General features: G+C 42.1%; 1 protein-coding gene across 20 annotated transcripts in view; it reads right to left on the minus strand.

The window, feature by feature from the left end:
- Positions 1-20,555, minus strand: part of bbs9 (Bardet-Biedl syndrome 9) — a 516,876-nt gene that overhangs the window by 294,826 nt on the left and 201,495 nt on the right. For all 20 annotated transcript variants that reach the window (XR_011352170.1, XR_011352169.1, XM_069921046.1 and 17 more), the window contains 2 exons: positions 17,573-17,745; positions 14,624-14,776 (listed from right to left, as the gene is read on the minus strand). Coding sequence is in view for 18 of the 20 variants with exons in the window: in XM_069921046.1 (XP_069777147.1) it covers positions 14,624-14,776; positions 17,573-17,745 (326 nt within the window). In the remaining 2 variants the exon portion in view is untranslated. The remainder of the gene's footprint in view (positions 1-14,623; positions 14,777-17,572; positions 17,746-20,555) is intronic.

The raw sequence follows: 20,555 nt of genomic DNA on the forward strand, positions 1-20,555 counted from the left end.
GATTTCCGCAGGTCATATCTGCTCCTGTTATACGGAGCTGGATCTCCGGACTTAAATGCCTATGACCTGGTTCTCAGCAGGTTCTGCATTTCATTGTTCATACAGGGCTTCTGGTTGGGGAAAACCCTGAATTATTTGGTGGCGATACACTCATCAACAGCTGTTTTGATAAAGCGTATTAAAAGCCTTGGTGTACTCTCAGATTCTCAGCAGAGATCTTGAACACTGCCCAATCTGCCGAGTCTAGATCAACTAGGAAAGTCGTCATGAAAGGGCAAATGGAATGATCTGGACAGGATTTGAACAGTAAATGGCAGGGACCCTGGAGAGTGCTAAAAAACAAAGCCCTCAGGGTACCAAGTAAAGTTCCCAGAAAGTGGTAGCACATGTAGACAGGGTAGTGAAGGTGGCATTTGGCACACTTGCCTTGATCAGTCAAGGCACTATATACAGGAATTGGGACATCATCTGACAGCTGTACAAGACATTGGTGAGACTACACTTGGGAGTATTGTGTGCAGTTCTGGTCATCAAGCTATAGAATGAATTTCATGAAACTGAATTGGGTGTAGAAAAGATTCACAAAGATATTAATGGGACTAGAAGGCTTGAGTTACAAGGAGAGAACATCATGACGGACATAATTATGGTGAATGGTCACGTGCATTTCACAGAATAGGGGAGTTTAAAGCTGGAGGATATTGGTTTTAAGGTAAGAGGAGAAAGATTTAAAAGGGATCAGAGGGCAAAGCTGGACTGATGAACCAGTTTCTGTGCTACTAACTTTGTCTATAAATGATCTGAAGCATTCATGAATATGACGATCAAAGCAATTTTAGATTATTTTGCCACTGCTAGAAACTTCATTAGTGAACCCAATGGAAAATCTACCAAAGTACTACTTGTACAATTGTTCACCAGTGACTGACCCTTACACTCTCATGCTATTTGGTCAGAAACCTGTTGATTACCCTCAGGTAATCCTCCACCATCTTGACCATCACATGGAAGATGATTAAGTGGGCAAGTTATGAGAGACAGCATTTGGCCTGTACCAAATGCTGAGAGGATCAGCACAGTACAGGCTACTTAAATATCTTCAAATTTATTGTCAGAGTACATAAAGATGGCGGCGCTGCCGAAGCCACTATAGCGGGGAGTGAGGGAGTGGAGATGCAGTATCCCTACAGGAGTCCAGCCACGTAATTGACTGCTGTCAGCTCCACACATATTTTGAATGGCCCTTTGAGGGAGTCAACGGTGGTTTTAGTTGAAATCCCAAGACAGTAGCAGCCATGAGGGGGCTGCAGACTCTGGGGGAGGACTGGAGGACACCAGAGGAGGAGAAGATAACGCACTGTCTGTGAGGGGGGGAAAGTGAAGATGACGCACAGGGACAGTGACCACAACTGTGGACCAGTGAGGAGGCTCAACAGCTGAGGGACCAGTGCATGCGTTGAGCTGCTGGAAACTTGAGGTGAGGAACCTGTAGAAGCTGTGGGCTGTCAGAAGACTCACACCGGACTGCTGGAGACTGGCTTGAACTGGCTGGAAGGGTACCAGGTATCAGAACCATGATGCAAGAAGGTGCTGAGGGCACTGAAGGGTTCCTGACTGTCAGAAGTTGAGATCTGGAGCTCGGGTTGCCAATGTTTGGTCTGGACTGTGTGGCTACAGACACTTGGTGCGACTTGGGGTGGGGGGGGGAAAATCTCTCATTTGCTTCAATCTCTCAGACTGTAAGGCAGTTTCTGCCAGTGGTGAATGTCTGTCTTATAGCAGGCAAAAAGAAATTTCATGTAATGCAACAGTTTTATTACAAGAATAAATTTAATCTTGAACACATTCTTCCTCCTGCAGGTGAGGCAGAATTACCACATCTTGGCAGTCCAAAAAACTGACTTGTTCGCTTGTAAACAAAGAAATGTAAACAAACTGACTGTGCAATAGAAAGAGGGAAAAAAAATCAATAAAGTTCAAAAGTAAGAGTCCTTAAATGAGTCCCTGATTTGAGTTTGCTGAGGAGTCTGATGGTGGAGGGGAAGCAGCTGTTCCTGAACCTGGTGGTACAAGTCTTATATAGCACCTATACATCTTTCTTGGTGATAGCAGTGAAAACAGAGCGTGCACTGGGTGGTGTGTATCCTCGATGATTACTGCTGTTCTCTGACGGAAATGTTCCCTGTAGATGTTCTCGATGGTGGGGAGTGTTTTACCAGTGATGTCCTGGGTAAACATCTCCTGACAAACCAACAGATCAAATCCATCATTCCTTGACTACATTGTGCAACAAACCTCAGCAGTCATTGCAAACATTGAGGTCTACACGATACATTTCTAATAACATCAAATACTGAGAACAGGGATATAGCAAAGGCCAAGGTGTAAAACAATAGTTTGGCTATTACATACTGAAGACTTGCACTCCAGAATTGAGCAAATCTTTAGCTAATCTGTTACAGTAGTTACAACAATGGCATTAATTGGCTATCAGGAAAATTACCCAGATATGTCTCATGCAAAAAAAAGACAAATTCAAATGCAATCATAGCCCCAGTCGGTTCTCAGACAAAAGCAACATGGAAGGAGTCGTCAACAGTGCTTTCATGCTATATGTACCAACATAATGACCAATGCTCTTTTCTTCCAAAGAAAAGAACACTAGCCAACTGAGTCTCTTCTCATCAGCCTGCAGTCCTGGCAACATCTTCTTAAATCCCCCTTGTGCTAGTGTATCCTTTCTAACCAACACACTCCACTATTCTCTTGCCGCTGTCCAACTAGTGTTTTAAACAGTACTTTGTTCAACTTTATTTTGCATTAATACCTTTGGCCCCAACAGCTCAGCATACTTCGAAAATCTGTTACTCATTTGGTTATATTCTATACTGCTGAGTTTTTTTAAAAAAAGCAAAAATCATATTTATAAGGATTAGTACTCAGGGGAACTGACCTCAAGAATTAATTTTGAAAATGGCAATCAATATCGATCAGTTTTTTGAAGCTCAAACATTTTTTGGCTCTCTCTGATCACTTTTTTCACTCAGTGATCCTTCACGAATGTTGATCTTCAGCAGAAACTGAGATCACACTTAATATTTGGTTACCGTGGATAATTTTTTTTGACACATACAAGTACTATTTTGTTTTCCAGTTCACAGTTCTATTGGGATTGTGGGTACTCTATTCTGTATTGATCATTTCAAAATGAAATTAACATTTAAGATTACATTTTTTACCGTCATGTACACAAAATGCACCAATGTTTTTGTTCCTTTATTTGCTCAAGGAATCTGTCACTCTCCTCTGGTTCTGAATCCCTGAGGCAATTAGGAAACTGTCAGCAGCCAAGGCTCTTTGTGAGCCCTGGTCGCCAATGACAGCCTCGTGAATCCTGGTCCCAATACCTGGTTCCCAGAAGCTGGTCACCAGTGCAAGGCCTTCAGCCGCTGATTCCAAGCTGGAGTCTTGTTGACTGCTATGATTTTTGTACTCTGGAGAGCCTCTTCCAAGCTTCTCTTCAGCAGGGGTTTATTCCCCTTCTCTGGAGCCCTGCACCAACCTGCTGCTTCCTTGGAGACTTATCCTTGAGGTTTGAGGTGCTGAATGCAAGTGGCATCTTGGATTCAAACTCCATGAAGCTTCATAGTTACTGCTGACCCCATTCTAAGTGCAATAGAAACTTGCACAGGGCCATGAGGTGGTCCTTGTGATCCTTGCAGAAGAGTGCTGAAAGGCCTCAGCCCTTTCTTTTGCTCTCCTGGGTCCACATCAGTGCCACTATCTTAATTAAAATCACAGGTCCTCACTCTCACATTTTCATTCTTGTTAGTTTAGAAGGCACCAAAAATTATTTCAGCTGTGCTCTGTACTTTCAAAACTAATGAGATGGTGAAATTTCCAGAAAAACGCAGAGAGCTAGAGGAACTCGGGCAGTTTCCACGGAAAGCAAAAGGCAGTTGACGCTTTGGACTGAAAATTCTTCATCAGAAAAAAGCAAGAACAAGGTGTGGGGGGGGGGGCAGGGGAGGAGCACAGGCTAGCAAGTGACAAGTGAATGCAGATGGAAGGGGGAGGAAAAAAAGGAGGTAAGAAAGGAAGTGATGGGGAAGGGGCAGAGAAATATGCTGTCAGAAGTAAGGGAACATGGAGTGGGCTGAAGGAAGGAAGGGAAGCAGCACATAGGTGACATTTGCAAGCAATTCTAATGCTTCTATTGGAAGCTGTACAATTATCTGACACTTTCAAAGCATCTTTGAGGCAGCAACTTCCATCTTTGCTGTGGCAAACAATTATATTGTACATCAGTCTTAATAGCTTATTTAAAAAATAATAGAATATGGTGTCGCATATAGCTGTTGAAATTACCAGCACTGAGTCACACATATTCCAAACTCTGCACATAAAAGTCAGCATAAAATAATTACCCTGATCAAAATTAAACTGATAATGCTTTGAAGTGAACCTTTCAAACTTTCAGACAATACAAGGCAAACACATCTTTTTCCTATCATCACTAAGGCAAGCAGATAAGATCATCATTTTCTTGTTGTTTTACTGCACATGGATAATTACTAACTTTATAGTTATGGCACCACCTACGGCTCCTAGAACGCTTCCACCAGCGTTGTCTCCGCTCCATCCTCAACATCCATTGGAGCGCTTACACCCCTAACGTCGAAGTACTCGAGATGGCAGAGGTCGACAGCATCGAGTCCACGCTTATGAAGATCCATCTGCGCTGGATGGGTCACGTCTCCAGAATGGAGGACCATCACCTTCCCAAGATCGTATTATATGGCGAGCTCTCCACTGGCCACCGTGACAGAGGTGCACCAAAGAAAAGGTACAAGGACTGCCTAAAGAAATCTCTTGGTGCCTGCCACATTGACCACCGCCAGTGGGCTGATAACGCCTCAAACCGTGCATCTTGGCGCCTCACAGTTTGGCGGGCAGCAACCTCCTTTGAAGAAGACCGCAGAGCCCACCTCACTGACAAAAGGCAAAGGAGGAAAATCCCAACACCCAACCCCAACCAACCAATTTTCCCTTGCAACCGCTGCAATCGTGTCTGCCTGTCCCGCATCGGACTTGTCAGCCACAAACGAGCCTGCAGCTGACGTGGACTTTTTACCCCCTCCATAAATCTTCGTCCGCGAAGTCAAGCCAAAGAAAAAGAGTTATGGACATCCAGAGCTCTGTAAAGTTAAAATTTATATTATTCAAGTAATTTAAAAAATATGGCACAATACTGCAGATAAAATATTGTGGAAGCAAATTATTCAAAATACTTGACAATTGAGCTAAAACCGAAATGATGCAGGAACTCATCCAGTCTTGCAACATCCATAGGACAAAGATATATTACTGACTTCAGTCCTGACCCCCTTCTTCAAGGGGGAAACAAATACCAGACAGGTGTCCAAATAATGAGAGTTTTTACTACAATCATAGCATCAGGAATTTGTGGAGGTTTGCTATGATATCAGAAACCCTAGCAAATTTCTTCAGAGGTGTGGTGGAAAATGTGCTGACCAGCTGCATCATGATCTGGTATGGGGACACCAATATCCTTGAGTGTAAAGCCCTCCAAAAAGGTAATGGACACAGCCCAGGAGATCACAGGCAAAACCCTCCCCACCATTGAGAACATCTACAGCGAATGCTGTCATCAGAAAGGAGCAGCAGCAATAATCAAGGATCCACACTACCCAGCACATACTCTTTTCTCACTGCTACCATCAGGAAAGAGGTTATAGGTGCCAGAAAACTTGCACTACCAAGCTTAGAATCAACTGCTATCCCTCCACTATCGGAATCCTGAACAATAAACCCAATTCGGGACTCATTTAAGGACGTTTACTTTCGCACTTTATTGATTTTTTAAAATTATTATCTCTGTATTGCTCTATCAATTTGTTTACATTTTGTTATCTGTTTACAGTTTTTTCCATGTGTTGAACAATAAACCAATAAGTGGTTATGCCTTGCCTGCATGTGCTCTGACAACAAGTCTGAAATCTATTCTAAATCTGCAGGCTTCTGTTTTTCACTTTTGAAAATTGAGTTAGAAAGCTCAGCAATACTTATCAAAGTAACTAGGAAAAAACAAATGGAGTCTTGCTCATATTTATTACTAACATTAGAAATCTGTACAAATATGTCTTTCTAAAGCAACAGCTGTTTATAATTGTTATCTTAGCCTAGGAAGTATGTTTCGACAATTTTTTTAAATTTGCACTTTATGAAAACATCACTGCAAAAAAAAAGAAAAAAAAATTTTTAATTGAATGTCAAAATTCAGTGAAGTGCCATACGATTCAGTTGTTGGTCCTCACCTTGTCACAATTTATACAAACGGGCAGTGTAGAATTTATCATTCTTACTTAATCTGCAGATGACAATCTAACTGATTGTGACACACAAATTCCTCATCATCCACCCAAGAGGAAGAAGCACAGTGAAATAGCAGTACCAGTGACCAAGTTCAATAATGACTCTGGGAGCCGATGGTGTGGACTTTTCACATTCTCCCTGTGGTTAAATGCGATTCCCCTGGATTATCCGGTTTTCTCCTCATCGCACCGATATTTGGCCAGCATACATTATCCAGAATGCAAGTGGATGGCCAGGGGATAAGGGAGAGAAGGTTACTGGGAAATGGAGAGCAATAGGATTGTTAAGATTGCTCAAAGGACAACATAGTGGCAATGAACCAAACAGGCCCTCTTCTCAATGCATACAAAAATATGCAAATATGAACTTTAGGTCCGGCCAATTCTACATCTGCTTCTATTTTTAATGCGTACAAATGCTCTATAAATTTAGAAGTGTGTAGTAAAATGATCCATAAATTAAAGTTACCATTTCAGATGCCTGGGCTAGTTATAATCACCACATTTAGAACATTGGGGAGAAGTGCTGAGGTAATGGAAAGAAATCAGAGATTCACTAACTTTCTGTCTGATACATGAAATACAAAGAATTGTGAAATAGATCATTTTTTTGTTAGAGCCGGGAGATGACAGCTGACTTGACAGAGGTTTACAATGATAAAGGAGAAGACAAGTGAGAACAGACTAATGATTGTGGCATAAAATGAACCAAGGATGCAAGCTAAGAGTAGTCCGCTTTTTCTAGGCTGTGGATTGTAAAAAATGGTGAAGGGAAACCATGTTCTTTGGTGGATAAAGGGGGATGTAGAATAAGCCAAAATAAAATTAAAACTAGGCAATTTAGGGATGAAATCAGGAAGCATTACTTCACTAAAGGGACAATGGAAACTTGAACTCTCTCCAAGTGGATGCTAAAGGTCAAATGAGATCAAGACTATTATGTAGAATTTTGTTACATAAAGGCACAAGAATGAAAAGGCTGATGAAAGGAATCGGGCTACAGAAATTTAGACTCTCTGATGTTGAATCCATTTTAAATCTGAGATCAATAACTTTCAGTACTAAGGAAAATGGAACAAAGGCAGATATATAGTTAGGACCCAGATTAGGCTGATCTGATAGAGGACAGGCTTGTGGGGCCTAATCTGACCCTCTGGTTAGGAACATTATTCCTGTTTGTGAAAGTTTACTGTCCACAATTGGTTGCTGGTTTCTCCATCATTTCCAAAGTAACTACGATGAAAGTACTTCAGTAGGTGTGGAGCACAACACTTTTTATGTTAGTTTCGAAAGGTAAAACAACAATGCACTCTCAAGAACCTCCCATAGCCCCCAATAACTCTACACTTGACAGATTCTGAGCCTGATGTGAAAATAATCTATAGGAGGGCGAATCCTGGAAAGCATCCAGCCCAGACGGTGTACCTGGCTGTGTCCTCGAAACCTGCGGACCAACTGACTGGAATTTTTGCACATGTCCCATTTGTTTCAGACGGACATTCATCATACTGGTGCCCAAGAGCAAGGTAATGGTTATGGAGCAAATGAGCTCCCCTCTCAAGAAAAATCCAGACCTTCCTCAATTCTGCTACCATTACAACAGGTCAACAGCAGATGCCACATCACTGGCCCTCCGCTGCTTTAAATCCTAGACCACAATAATATCGAAGTCAGGCTGTTGTTTACTGCCATCACGCCACCAATATAATAATCAAACTCAGGGATTTAAAATCCTGTTGGTCTGTTTGCAAATGGATCCTTAATTTCCTCACTGGAAGACCTCAATCAGTGCAGATCAGCCATATCTTCTCCTTACTGACCTCTCAAGGCCACTTGCTTGGATCCCCGTTCTATTCCTTCTACTTTCAGTTCCAAAGCAATCTATAAATTTTCTGATAACACCATTATTTTTGACTGGTAATGATGAGTCAGATTACAAGCTGGAAATTCTATGCTGTGTGGTGCCAGAACAACAATCTTACTCTCAATGTCAACAAGACCAAGGAGTTATTGCAGGCTTTAGGATGGAAAGCTCAGACAGTGCACCAGTCTTAAATGACACAACAGTGGTGAAGGGTCTTCAAAGTTAAAATTTATTGTCAGAGTACATACATAACATCGCATACTTCACCCAGATACTTTTTTCCTGCAGGAGAGACAGAATTTCTACTTATCGGCAACTGTAAACTGTTTAAGAAAAAGAAATGAATGCAAAAAAGAGAAATGTAAACAAACTGACTGCAATACAGAAAAAATAAATATTCACAAATAAATAATGTGCAAAGAGTCTCAATCGAGGGTCTGATTAAGTCTATAATCCAGGAGTTTGAAGGTTGAGGGGCAGCAACTGTTCCTGTATCTGGTGGTACGAGTCTTATGAAATTTATACCTCTTTCGTGATGGCAGTAACAAGAATAGTGCATATCCTGGGTGGTGTGGATACTTGATGATTGCTGCTACTCTCCGACAACAGCATTCCATGTAGATTTTCTTGATGGTAGCAAGAGATTTACTTGTGGTGTACTGGGCTGTGCCCACTACCTTTTGCAGGAGTTTTCACTCAGTTAAGATTCAAGATTCAATGGATTGTCATAGTAATAAAACAGTGTCCTATTACATGAAATTTCTTTTTGCCTGCTGTAAGGCAGACAGATTCACCATCAGCAGAAATTGCCAAAGCACGACTCACAGCCAGAGAGAGGAGTAAAAGTGAGTCCCCCCCAGAGTCACCAAGTGTCCGTAGATTCACCTCCAGCATGTCTGCAACCCTCGCAGCCATGCAGAGTCCAGTCCAAACCATTGGCAACCCGAGCTCCAGATCTGAACCTCCAACATGGTCAGGAACCCCTCAGCACCTCCTCGCATCCCGGTTCCCATACCTGGTACCCCTCCAGCCAGTTTGAACCAGTCTCCAACAGTCCGCAGTCAAGCTTGTCTCCCGACAGCAGTTTCCAACAGCCCACAGCTTCCATGGGTTCCTCACCTCAAGTCACCAGCAGCCTACCACATGCATTGGTCCCTCAACTGCAGAGTCCCCTCACTGGTCTGCCGCCGTGGTCACTATCCCCGCAGGTTTTCTCCTCCACTTCTCCCTCTCAAACAGAGAGTGATCTTCCAGTCCTCTGGTGTTCTGCCTCCAATTCCCCAGAGTCTGCAGCCCCTCGTGGCTGTTGACGATTAATAGGTGCTGCCATCTTGGGCGCAGACCTGCAGTCACGGGATTTCAACTAAAACCACCATAGGCTCCCTCAACGGGCTGTTCAAAACCCATACAGAGCTGATGGCAGTTGATTTGGTGGCTGGACCCCACAGAGGTGCTGCATGTCCACTCCCCAGGCCCACAACAGCAGCTTCACTACACACATGTCATACTGAACCTCCGCAAACTCCTAAGGAAGTAGAGGCGCTGATGTGTTTTCTTCACAATAGCATTTGTATGTTGGGGTGGGGGTGAGGAAATCCAGGATCCAATTAGACAGTAGGATATTGAGCCTCTGGTCTTGGAGTTTGCTCATTCATTTTAAGAGGATGATGTTGAATGCTGAACTGTCGTCAATAAAGAATATCCTGATGTCTGTGTCTTTGCTGTTCAGCTGTTCTAAAGCTCTGTGTAGAGCCAGTGAGATGGCACCTGGCATAGATCTATTGCCACTACTTGCAAATTAGAACAGATTCATGTCACTGGTCAGAAAAGGGCTGATGTGCTTCAACTGTGGATGTGAGTGCCACTGTTTGGTTGTCATTTAGGTAGATTACCATTCTCTTCATGGGCACCAGTACAATTGAGGCCTGTTTGGAAAAGATGGATACCATGCCCTATTGGAGTAAAATGTTGAAGATATCTGTGAATACATTGGGCAGTTAGTTAATGCTATTTTTTTTTTATTTTTAAAAATATATAAAGTATTTGGCCAGCTACTTCATTCAAAGTGGATGCTTTCCTCATTCATTCTCCTGAAGGCAGTCTGCATGTCATCTTTGACTATTGACAGAGGACAATCAAGGGATTTGTAGACACACAGTTTCTTCTTTGCTCTGGTGGTCGAATCTGACATAGTAGGCATTGAGCTCATTTAGGAGTGAAGTTTGGCATCTATATGAGATGTGGTCTCAAGAAGGCAGCCAACCCGATCACAATCTTTTCTCTCTGCTACCTTCAGGAAGGTGGTACAGAAGCCTGAAGTCCTGCATCTCCAGGTTTGAGAACAGTTTGGTTTCTTTTTTTTTTATATAAAAAAACCTCCAAAAGTTATCTGACTCTTGTACTTTCCAATTCTCATCAAGGGCTCAGTAGTGAAGAGTGTCATGAACTTTAAATTTCTGGGTGTCAACATCTCCAAGGTTCTGTCCTGAAGCCTCCATGTTGATGCAATCATGAAGAAGGCTCGCCAGGAGCTATACTTTGAGAGGTGTTTGAGCAGATTCTGTATGTCACCAAAGACTTGCAAAAACATCTACAGATGTTCTGTGGAGAGCATTCTGGCTAGTTGCATTAATGTCTGGTACAGAGGCACCAAATCTCAGGACAAGAATAAACTCTATAGAGGGTTGTTAACTTGGCCTGCAACATCACAGGCACAGTCTTCACTCCATCGAGGATATCTACAGGAGGCTGTCTTTTTTTAAAAAAGTAGCCTCTACCCTCAAAGACCCCCACCATCCAGGCCATGCCATCTTCACTATGCTACAATTGGGAAAGAGGTACAGGAGCCTAAAGACGAGTACTCAATGGCACAAGAACAGCTTCTTCCCCACTACCATCATATTCCTGAATGATCAATGAACCAAAGACCCTGCCTTACTTATTATACACTATTATATATACACACACAAATTAGTGTTGTAAGATGGTTCATAATACTAATGTTTGCAGTGTTACGCTGCTGCAAAACATCAAATTTCGTGACTTATTCATGAAAATAAATTCTGAACTACTCTAACTCCAGGATCAAAATATGTCACTTTTTTCTTGCACTGATGCAACTGTGAATATTTATGTATCTATCCTTTTATATGTACAGTACAATTAAGATTATCTGAAATGGTTGGGACCAGGCCTATTTCGGATAAACAGTTTTTTTTCCCCTCTGAGAACTTCCTCATTTCTGCCAGACTGAGAATCAGTTCCCATTCACACACTTGCATAAACAAATGATCTCTCTATGGTTTCTGGACCCACCAAATTTAATATATGCTCTAGTGCAGGCAGGCTTGTCAGCACAATAAATATCATACTCTTGGTTGAAAAATACACCAGTTATCAGCAATATTGCCTTTGAGGATGAATGGGTTGGATTGTCTGAATCCATCTGCCATGGATGGATGCTGCTGAACGGTGGTGCTGGTCCTCACTTGCAAGTCAACTGGGAAGCCTCAAGCTCGGGATGCTTGCCATCTCACTTCTGACACAACAACATTACTCTAGAGGGGAGGTTTTCACAATAACTATTTACTACGATCTACAGGTAATTGGGAGCTCTGTACATGATGGCCACATCATGCCTGGACTCCACTGAACTCTAGCCCACCAATCCAGAGCTCATGCTTATGCAGACTGCTAACGCAAGTACAGTGGATGGAATGTGATTGCAGTGGATGCCGAGTGACTAGTCCACAGGTGTGACTTGAAATTACCAATCCAAGAACTGGGCATACCAAATGGTGGTCAGTAATGGTTGACCTCAGTGGGACTAGGAGGGTGGGGATTTGTTCCGGCATGGAAGGGCCAAACTGGCCTGTTCTGTGCTGTATATGGTTATATGTAAAACTGCTGCTGTCATCAGAATTGTCTGCAAGCTTCTGCCAATGCTCGTCTCCACTGGGGGAATTTTGGCCACTTTGGATTCAACATTAAAGCTTTGAATTGGTTGCGTGAGCAGATGAATGGAAGACTGCAGCTGGACAGATTGAAGATTTAAAATCCAGTAAATAAACAGCAATACCATCCTCCCCTTTTAGCAACTGTCTACTGTTTGTGAGTAAACAAGACCCTTGTCACAAAAGCATGCAAGAATCAAGCTTATTAGCAAATGTTAAGGACCTAAAACTGCCCAGGCCTTGCAGTACCATTACATTGGCAGGTACAAAGTTGGGAGAAAGCACTTAGTGCCACAGATGAGTGCTGTATTCTATTGATCAATGAAGAATTGAGTGATGCAATAAAAGTCAGATGTTAAAGTCCAAAGCAAAAGCCATAGATTTCATAATCAACATCACGTCAAGGAATGAGAAAGGACAGCAGAAAGACATTGATTGATTCAGAAGAGAAACTAAATTTTAACAAGGTCAATGATAAGTAATACAGAAGCACCCTGCTAAAATGATAAACAAAATTTGTCTAGGAAATTCACCAACCATTTCACGTTATTTTTGTTGCAATAGAATGCTGAACCCCACTTTTCCTGGGTGCTTATGCTAGCTAATGTTGGCCCAGGACTGATCTTCCTTCCACCTGGTCACTCCACCACCAACACAACCTTTCTCTAGCAGCACTGCCAATCTTCAACACTAATTTAAGAAAGCCTTTGATCTAAAGAATAAGTACTTAGAATAACCTACACAGTGACTATTTCAGAAGTACTTCATTACAAATGAACCATGGAATGCTCTATAAAAATGCTAAAACATGTAGCTACTGGAAATAACCAAAATCTTACAGCCCTTCAGCCCATCATCTATGCTGACCAAGTTGTTGATTCAAGTCAATTCAATATCAAACACTCAGGAGGTAAGGCATGTGGAGAATTCTTCATCATAACTGGGTTAGACATTTAAAATGTAGATACGAGGGAACAGAAAGTCTGATCAAATGGAAGGTAGCTGAGTGAATATAAAAATCATTAAATGTTGAAATAGGTGGGGAGGACATGAAAATAAAAGCCTATGAAAACTTATCTAAATTTATCACAAGGGCTAAAAACAGAATGCCAGAAATATGAAATGTAAATGCCCTGAAATGCTGTTTTTTTTAAACTGATCTGTAAGGCTGTAAAAAAAAAAAAAGCCAGGTTGGAAGATGAGGAGTTCTCCTCACAATCATTGAAATATCACTGAAGGTGAGTACAAAGAGTTCTTGTTGATGAAAGACTGAAAATCAAAAGGATAAGCAAATACTGGAAAACTACGGCAATTTCACACAATGCTGAGGGACTCCAAAGTATTCAACACTTGATAGCTGTTAAGGATTTAAAAAAAATAAATGTGGACTAGCCAGCAGATTTAGGAATTGTGTTCACATCGGAATCTCCATCTTTACACCACTTATAGAGAGAAATGTCATACGCTAAAGTGCTGCAGAAACTCAGCAGATCACGAGTTTCTCCAGCACTTTTGTGTTTTGCACTCGACCCTGCATCTGCAGATTTTCTTGTTAATTCCATGGAGAAATGTCAGCTGTTCAGTCAAGATTGCCAGAATTTTCCATCAAGTTCCAATTCAAGAAGAAAAAACTGCCTGTACAAGACAGAGAGAGCATTATCTGTGTCCTGTAAACAATCACTGCTGTATATCTGACTCATACACATTTATTATGTCACCTGGCAAATTTTAATTACATACCTCAAGTTTTCAATCTTTTCAAAACAAAAACTTGCACAAGAAATGTATCCATGCCTAGAGCAGGTCAATTCAAGGTAAATCAGATGACTTTTTCATTGCTTTTTTTAAATTGATTTCCAATGACTCTGCCCTTTCCCACACACTTAGTTGGCCAGACAATAATGATGGCTGTGATACACAGACCTGCATTAAATAAAATTGCAAGTCGAGACACAATGCATTCCACTGCCTTCCTACAAATCTACATTTCTTGATAAATGCTGTGGATTTTAAAAAACTTTCACAAACATTGTAGTTTAATATTGATAAATAGATTCTATGATAAGGAAAAGTAAAAATGTTTCCCCACCCCCCCCCTCCCAAAATAAGAATGTTTTCCTACTGTTTAACAATGAGTTTAGGTAACTACTGAGCATTGGGTCTTGAAACCAGCAGCCAAATGGAGGCGTCTACTCCAGTAATCAATCATCTTCACCTATGCTACTGCTGCAACAAAAACACATCTGAAGAGAACTATACTTTTCTATATGATCAAAGCATAAAATGCCTCAACTGCAATGTCTTTTCTACATCAGACTCAATTTACTGCAACAGAACATGCAACTCTTCTGTCAATATAGCACAATTAGATTAGGGACACATAATATTCAAGAAACATAAGTCCCACTCACCTGTCGATATGTTCCATCCAGCAATGTATCTAGGTTTCGTAGAGGTGAAGGAGTTTTGTCCTTGAAATGTGTTAAAAGTCGCCTTTGGATGGCTCTGTACTGTACAGCCCGTTCTGAAAGAAGCTCTTTATATTTCTCAGCATTTAGGCGCATCTATAAAAATAATTTCACACACTGACCTGATTTTCAAAAGTTAAAAATAATCCTTCAAGTTCATTTGTTCAAACATAAATAAGGCTCTCATATTCACTTTTTTTGAACCACGGTACAAGCACAATGGCCTATAATTTTTGGTTTGTATCAAAGAAACAGTCCTTACAGCTGATCTCAAAAGAAAATCCCTATAAAGATCTAGTGATCTCCATGATGAGGATTTCACCTCTTCCAATGCTTATTTCATTCTGGTGTCAGTACTATAATAGCTTCAAGCAGACGATGTCAAATAATGATGACATCTGTATCTTGGCCTAACATTTTATCCGGAATTCCAAAAACAGTCAACCTCCAAAATCCGACATTTCCCCCCCCCCACCCCCACCCCCCCCGGTAGATGTCATTGCACATAAGTAAGGCTAATTTCCCACAATAAATTTCCATTTTCAGAGGGAGGCCCTCCCAGTCCCTTTCATTCCCATCTCAGCCCTCTCTTACCTTCAGTGGAAAGGTGACTCTTGACTCCAAGCACCTGGTGGGAGAGAAGCAGGAACGATAGCAGTCTTCCTTATCCATAATCCCCCATGCACCTGGAATCACGCCGGCGCAGGCCACGCCGGAGCTGGGGGCTTATGGGTAAGGAAGATGGCCATTGCTTCTGCATTGAGCTATCGCTGTGATCTGGTGCAGCGCTCCATAAACTCTGGGCTCGCCCGCACTGCACCCCTGCTGCTGTGTTGAGAGATAGATGGAGGTGGGTGATGGACAATGCTGCCAGAGTGTGCCTAAGGGCCAGCCTGGCAAACTGGTAAACTGTCTGAAAGCTGACGGCCCATTCCTCCTGCAGCTCTGAACCTCATGTACGGGCTTCTGTCCTGCTTGGCCATTAGCTCTGAGCAGCCAATGCTGCCACCTTTTTGGCCGAGCTTCCAGGCTAGCCCATCGCCTTCGATCTCCACCTGACCGACACTGGTCAAGAGCTTCCTGTACGACACACGTCGAACCCCACCCCCAGCCTGGCTGAGGGCACAAAATAGTCTGGGGAGTGGGGGTGGCTGACAGACAGATAGCAGGGGCTGTGTGAAGCATTTGCTTAAAGGAACGGAAATCAAAAGGATTCAAAAATTCAGAAGATTCTGAACACTGCAAGTGTCCAGTCCTGACGATTCCAGATAAAAGGTTTGGCACCAAGATTATAGTGGTAGCCGAATTATCATACCTGAATAAAGAAAATTTCAACAACTCAAAAGGTTGAATTTTGAAATAATCTCAACACACAAAGTTAAATTTGCAGAGTTAGAATATTTATCAATAACGAAAATGCTAATAAAATCTATGTGGCATTTCATATTTTCCCCAAAGATTTATACAGTGATACAAGGGGTATTAATCTAAAGTTGTCATCAGCTCAGCGATTCTGAGAAGTTAAAATAGCCCAGGAATGGAAAGAGTATTTCACTGCCATACCATAATTCAGAAGTTGGTGTCAACTTCTCAGTTTAACACAAGCAAAAACAACTTTTTTTTTTAAAAAAAAGGAGATAATAGATAATTGAAGGCAGTGAAGTTTATGTGGTTTACGTGGACTTTCAACCATGTAACATGAGACTGGACCAAAAGTTGGGGTCCAGGGGATCAAGGGCAAGATGGCAAACTAGATTCAACATGGCATAGGAGACCGAGGATGATCAGAATTGGGATTTATTGTCATGAACAAGTCATGAAATTTGGTGTTTTGTGGCAGCAACATAGAGCAGGCATACAGATTATAACTGGTAATAGTTATTTTTGTGATTGGATATCTGTGACTGATGGTCTTCCACAAGGATGGGTGCTGGGGGCGGGGTCTTGCTCTTTCATATTACATTTGAATGATTTAGATGATGGTGGCATGATCAGCAAGTTGGCAGATGACAATTGTTGACAGAGTGGAGGGTAATTTACAGAATACATGTTGGTGAAGTGAGTTGAGAGATAACAAATGGAGTTTAATTTTGATAAATGTAAGGCAATGCATTATGATGGTCAATTTACACTGATGGTGTAAGACACAGAGCATAAATAGCATGGTCCTTCATCGTACGGAGGAACAGCACCCTTTGTGTGCAAGACCAAAGATCTTTGAAGTTGGGCAAAGGGAATCTGGTTTTCACTGGTCAGAGCATTGAATACGTTGGTACAGTTAGAGAAAGAATATGGTCAGGCCACTGCTGCATGCAGTTTTGGGCACCAGACAATAGGAAGGATATAATAGCACTGGAAAGGTTCCAGAGAACATTCACCAGAACATTACCTTGGATGATACGTTTCAGTTATGAGACGAGACTCGAGTGGCTAGGACTATTTTCCTTTGAGTGCAGGAGGCTAAGAGGAATGTAATTGCGGTTTATAGAGCTATGAGCCACTTGGACAGGGTGGTCAACAGGAATATTTTCCCCCCTCTAGAGAGGTGAATAAAACTGGAGAACATATTATATAGATTTAGGGTATGGGGCAAAAGGCAAGAGAGGATTTGAGGGGAATGTTTTTTTCCATCCAGAAAGTTTTGATTATCTGGATTTCACTGGCAGGGAGAGTGGTAGAAGCAGTGACTCTAATGGTATTTAAGTAGAAGATGATTTGAATCATTTAAGCATTGAATGCTTTGGACTAATTGGTGGAAGATGGCATCAATGGATATTTGTCATTAATCAATGTAGATGTGGTGGGCTGAATGGTCTATTTAAATACTGTATACTCTGTAATGAAGAGTATTATGCCATAAAATCCACACTACAGTGATTAAAAATGACAGACCTCAAAATGCTGATCAATTAATTGAAAGTACTCCTGCAAAGGTATTGGCCCAGGAAAGGTGCACACAAAGTCCTTGTGTTCTTCAGTAGCAAATGTCTCTTGCAAACGCTGAACAAGTTGTTTAGTGATTAACCAGAGATCTTCAAACTGGTCACATTGAACTCTGTATCGACCTGAGAAATTAAATGAAAAAATTATTGTAGTTTTCAGAGAATCATGAAGTAATATTTCATACTGCTTTTCAATACTTATAACCCAGTTGCTTTTACATTTCTTAAAGCAAAACTTCTAATTTTTCTCCCATCCTATTCTGTCAAATTCTCGTGCAAGCTGAAGGAACACATCTCATCTCCAATTATGCACTTGGGACAAAGTACAAATTCAGCAGTTTTAGACATTCAGAACTGCTTCTGATCCAAGGATTCTGCAATATTAACTCAAATTTTCTCAATCTGCTTGATCTCCTAGGTATTTCCAATATTCTCCTGTATCAGATTTCCTGTAACTGTAATGTCCTGCCTCTCAGATCCAGTAAATTCTTTTGACATTACCCCCCTCTAACTTTCCTCATTTACCCAATGTTGATGACACTTGAATAATTTTATCTCAACCCTATCACAGACAATCGCTTTTGCTGTCTCCACCCATATCACTCTTTATAAGTTTTTAAAAAATATTAAATTTTCTAGTTGTGAAAAAAGTTCTTTGAATTGAAATGTTAATTCTTTCTCTCCAAAGATGCTGTCTAATCATCTGAGTATCTTCCTTATTGTTCTTCGAACAGTTGTTTTTAGAGCATATGCCAGAAAATATCCGCCTCATGTTGGTTGAAGAGGACTTTGATAACCCTCGAACAGTGGCTGCCCGAACAGACATTTTGAGGCACGGAAAACAACAAGATGCAAGCCCCACAGAAATTAGTGCTATGTCACACCCAAAAGCCCAAGCTCCACGAGTACCGGTGATGAGGGCGCACATTTCCCCAGATAAGTATGACTCAATGACAATGCCAACGGCGGCTAGCCACCGTAACAGCCTACTCTACATCTGGGATGAATTCTCCCAGCAAAATTTCTAGTTGACACGGGTATGGAGGTTAGTGCCCTTCCTCCTTCAGGCTTTGACACTCATACCAGAACCATGGGTCCTGCACTCACTGCGGTGAATAACAGTTCGATTTGTATGTACAACCACGGACTATACCTCTAAAGTTTGTCAACAAGAAGTTCACGAGGACATGTGATGCAGGGAGAGTAGGAGAAGTTAGAATCCCAGAGCTCCCAGGATCGTAAGGAAATAGACAGAAAAAACTTCAAACAAACTTCCAGAATACCATTAAGGAATGTAGGAAGATGTCTAGGATAAAATAATGACAAAGAAAAAAGCAAACTTGCAAGTAAAAACACGAAGGAATCAGCGCTGAAACAAGAGACTGGCTTGAGGTACCTTGTGGTGAGAAAAATTATGGGGCCGCTTTGAGGCACGATGAAGGAGTCGAAACTCCAACCGAGCAGCCCAGCAGGGAAGATGGGATCCAGGAAAAGATAGTGCTGTAAGCTGGCAAAAGAAGTGACTAAAAGCCCTACAGAAGCCCTTGGGGAGATGGAGAAGCTTGGATGTCCCCCCTCCCCGCAGCAAGAATGCAAGGTTGGATGTCCTCATGACACACGCAATGCCCACAGTGAAGCCAGCATCTGTAGCAGTCATGGGGTGGAGAGGTTGGGTAGCGTGGAGAACAGGGTGGGTTGAAAATCTAAAAAGCAGGGAGGAGCCAGCATCTGCTCCAACATCGGAGAGAGTGACAGGAATTATCTCAGTTCCAGTGGCGGGTCCAGTGCCACACCGTGTGGCATGGCAGGCTGTAAAGAAACAGCTCCAGCGATGGGTCCAGTGATGGATCCAGTGATGGATTGGAGGAAATGGGGAGTGTCAGCAATGGGAGCGACAGGTCCAGAGGAGGACCCAGACAGCAATGTGGGGCCATAAGGCTTAAAAAACCTTATCAAGGCAAAACATGCAGAGGGGTTCGGAGCCCTTCCTGCGAGATGTGATGGAGGCTTTGGACCTCATGGAGGACAGACTCTCACAGGCAATGGACAAAAGGGCTCAGGACATGGAAAGAAAATTAGATAAAATTCAGGGTACCCTCTCAGGAATGATTTTAAAGATGTCAGAAGTAGAAGAGTGGGGATAAACGAAGATACCATACATAGTATAGGGAATAAATTCGACACCCTAATGAAGGAGAGGGACCGTTTATGGAGGAGGTTAGATGCCCTTGAAAATTATAGCAGGAGAAATAACATTAAAATTGTGGAGCTAAAAGAGGGGACCAAAGGACAAAACCTTGAGAGAATTTTTCAGAGCTGGATCCCTGAGGTGCTGGGCAAAGGCACATTAGGGGTAAGGGTAGAAATAGAGAGAGTGCATGGATCCCTCCTCCCAAGACTGATCCAGACAGAAACCACATTCTGTCCTGGTGAAACTATTACGTTACCAGGGCAGGGAAAAAATATTGTGGGCAGCCCCATAGAAATAGAGGGGAATAAGGTTTTCTTTTACCCGGATATTAATGTGACACTTTCGAAGGCCAGGAAGGTGTTTGAGCCAACCAAAAGGCTGATAAAGCAAAAGAGGTACAAATGTGTCTTCAGACACCTGCCCATCCTGAAAGTGGTACCATCAGGGGACGAGAAAGGAGAGGGCAAGGCAATTTGCCAAAGATTTACCCACACTGGGGTAAAAAGAGTAAAAGCCAAATTGGAGACTAACACATGGTGATATATATCGTGTATTGTAAAGTATTCTGGTATAAAAAGGTGTAAATATGGTGTCTATAGCACATGGAAGCAAAGTGATAAGGGCAATTTTCATGGGAATCCATGGGAGGCAGATGAAGGAGAGGATTTGTACAAGATTCACAACCTGTCGTGGTGGTGAGGGGGTGGGGAAGATGGTAACGACTTAAAGGACGTAGTCACCG

The sequence above is a fragment of the Narcine bancroftii genome, chromosome 2 (genome assembly GCF_036971445.1).
Source record: "Narcine bancroftii isolate sNarBan1 chromosome 2, sNarBan1.hap1, whole genome shotgun sequence".
Taxonomy (NCBI): Eukaryota; Metazoa; Chordata; class Chondrichthyes; order Torpediniformes; family Narcinidae; genus Narcine; species Narcine bancroftii.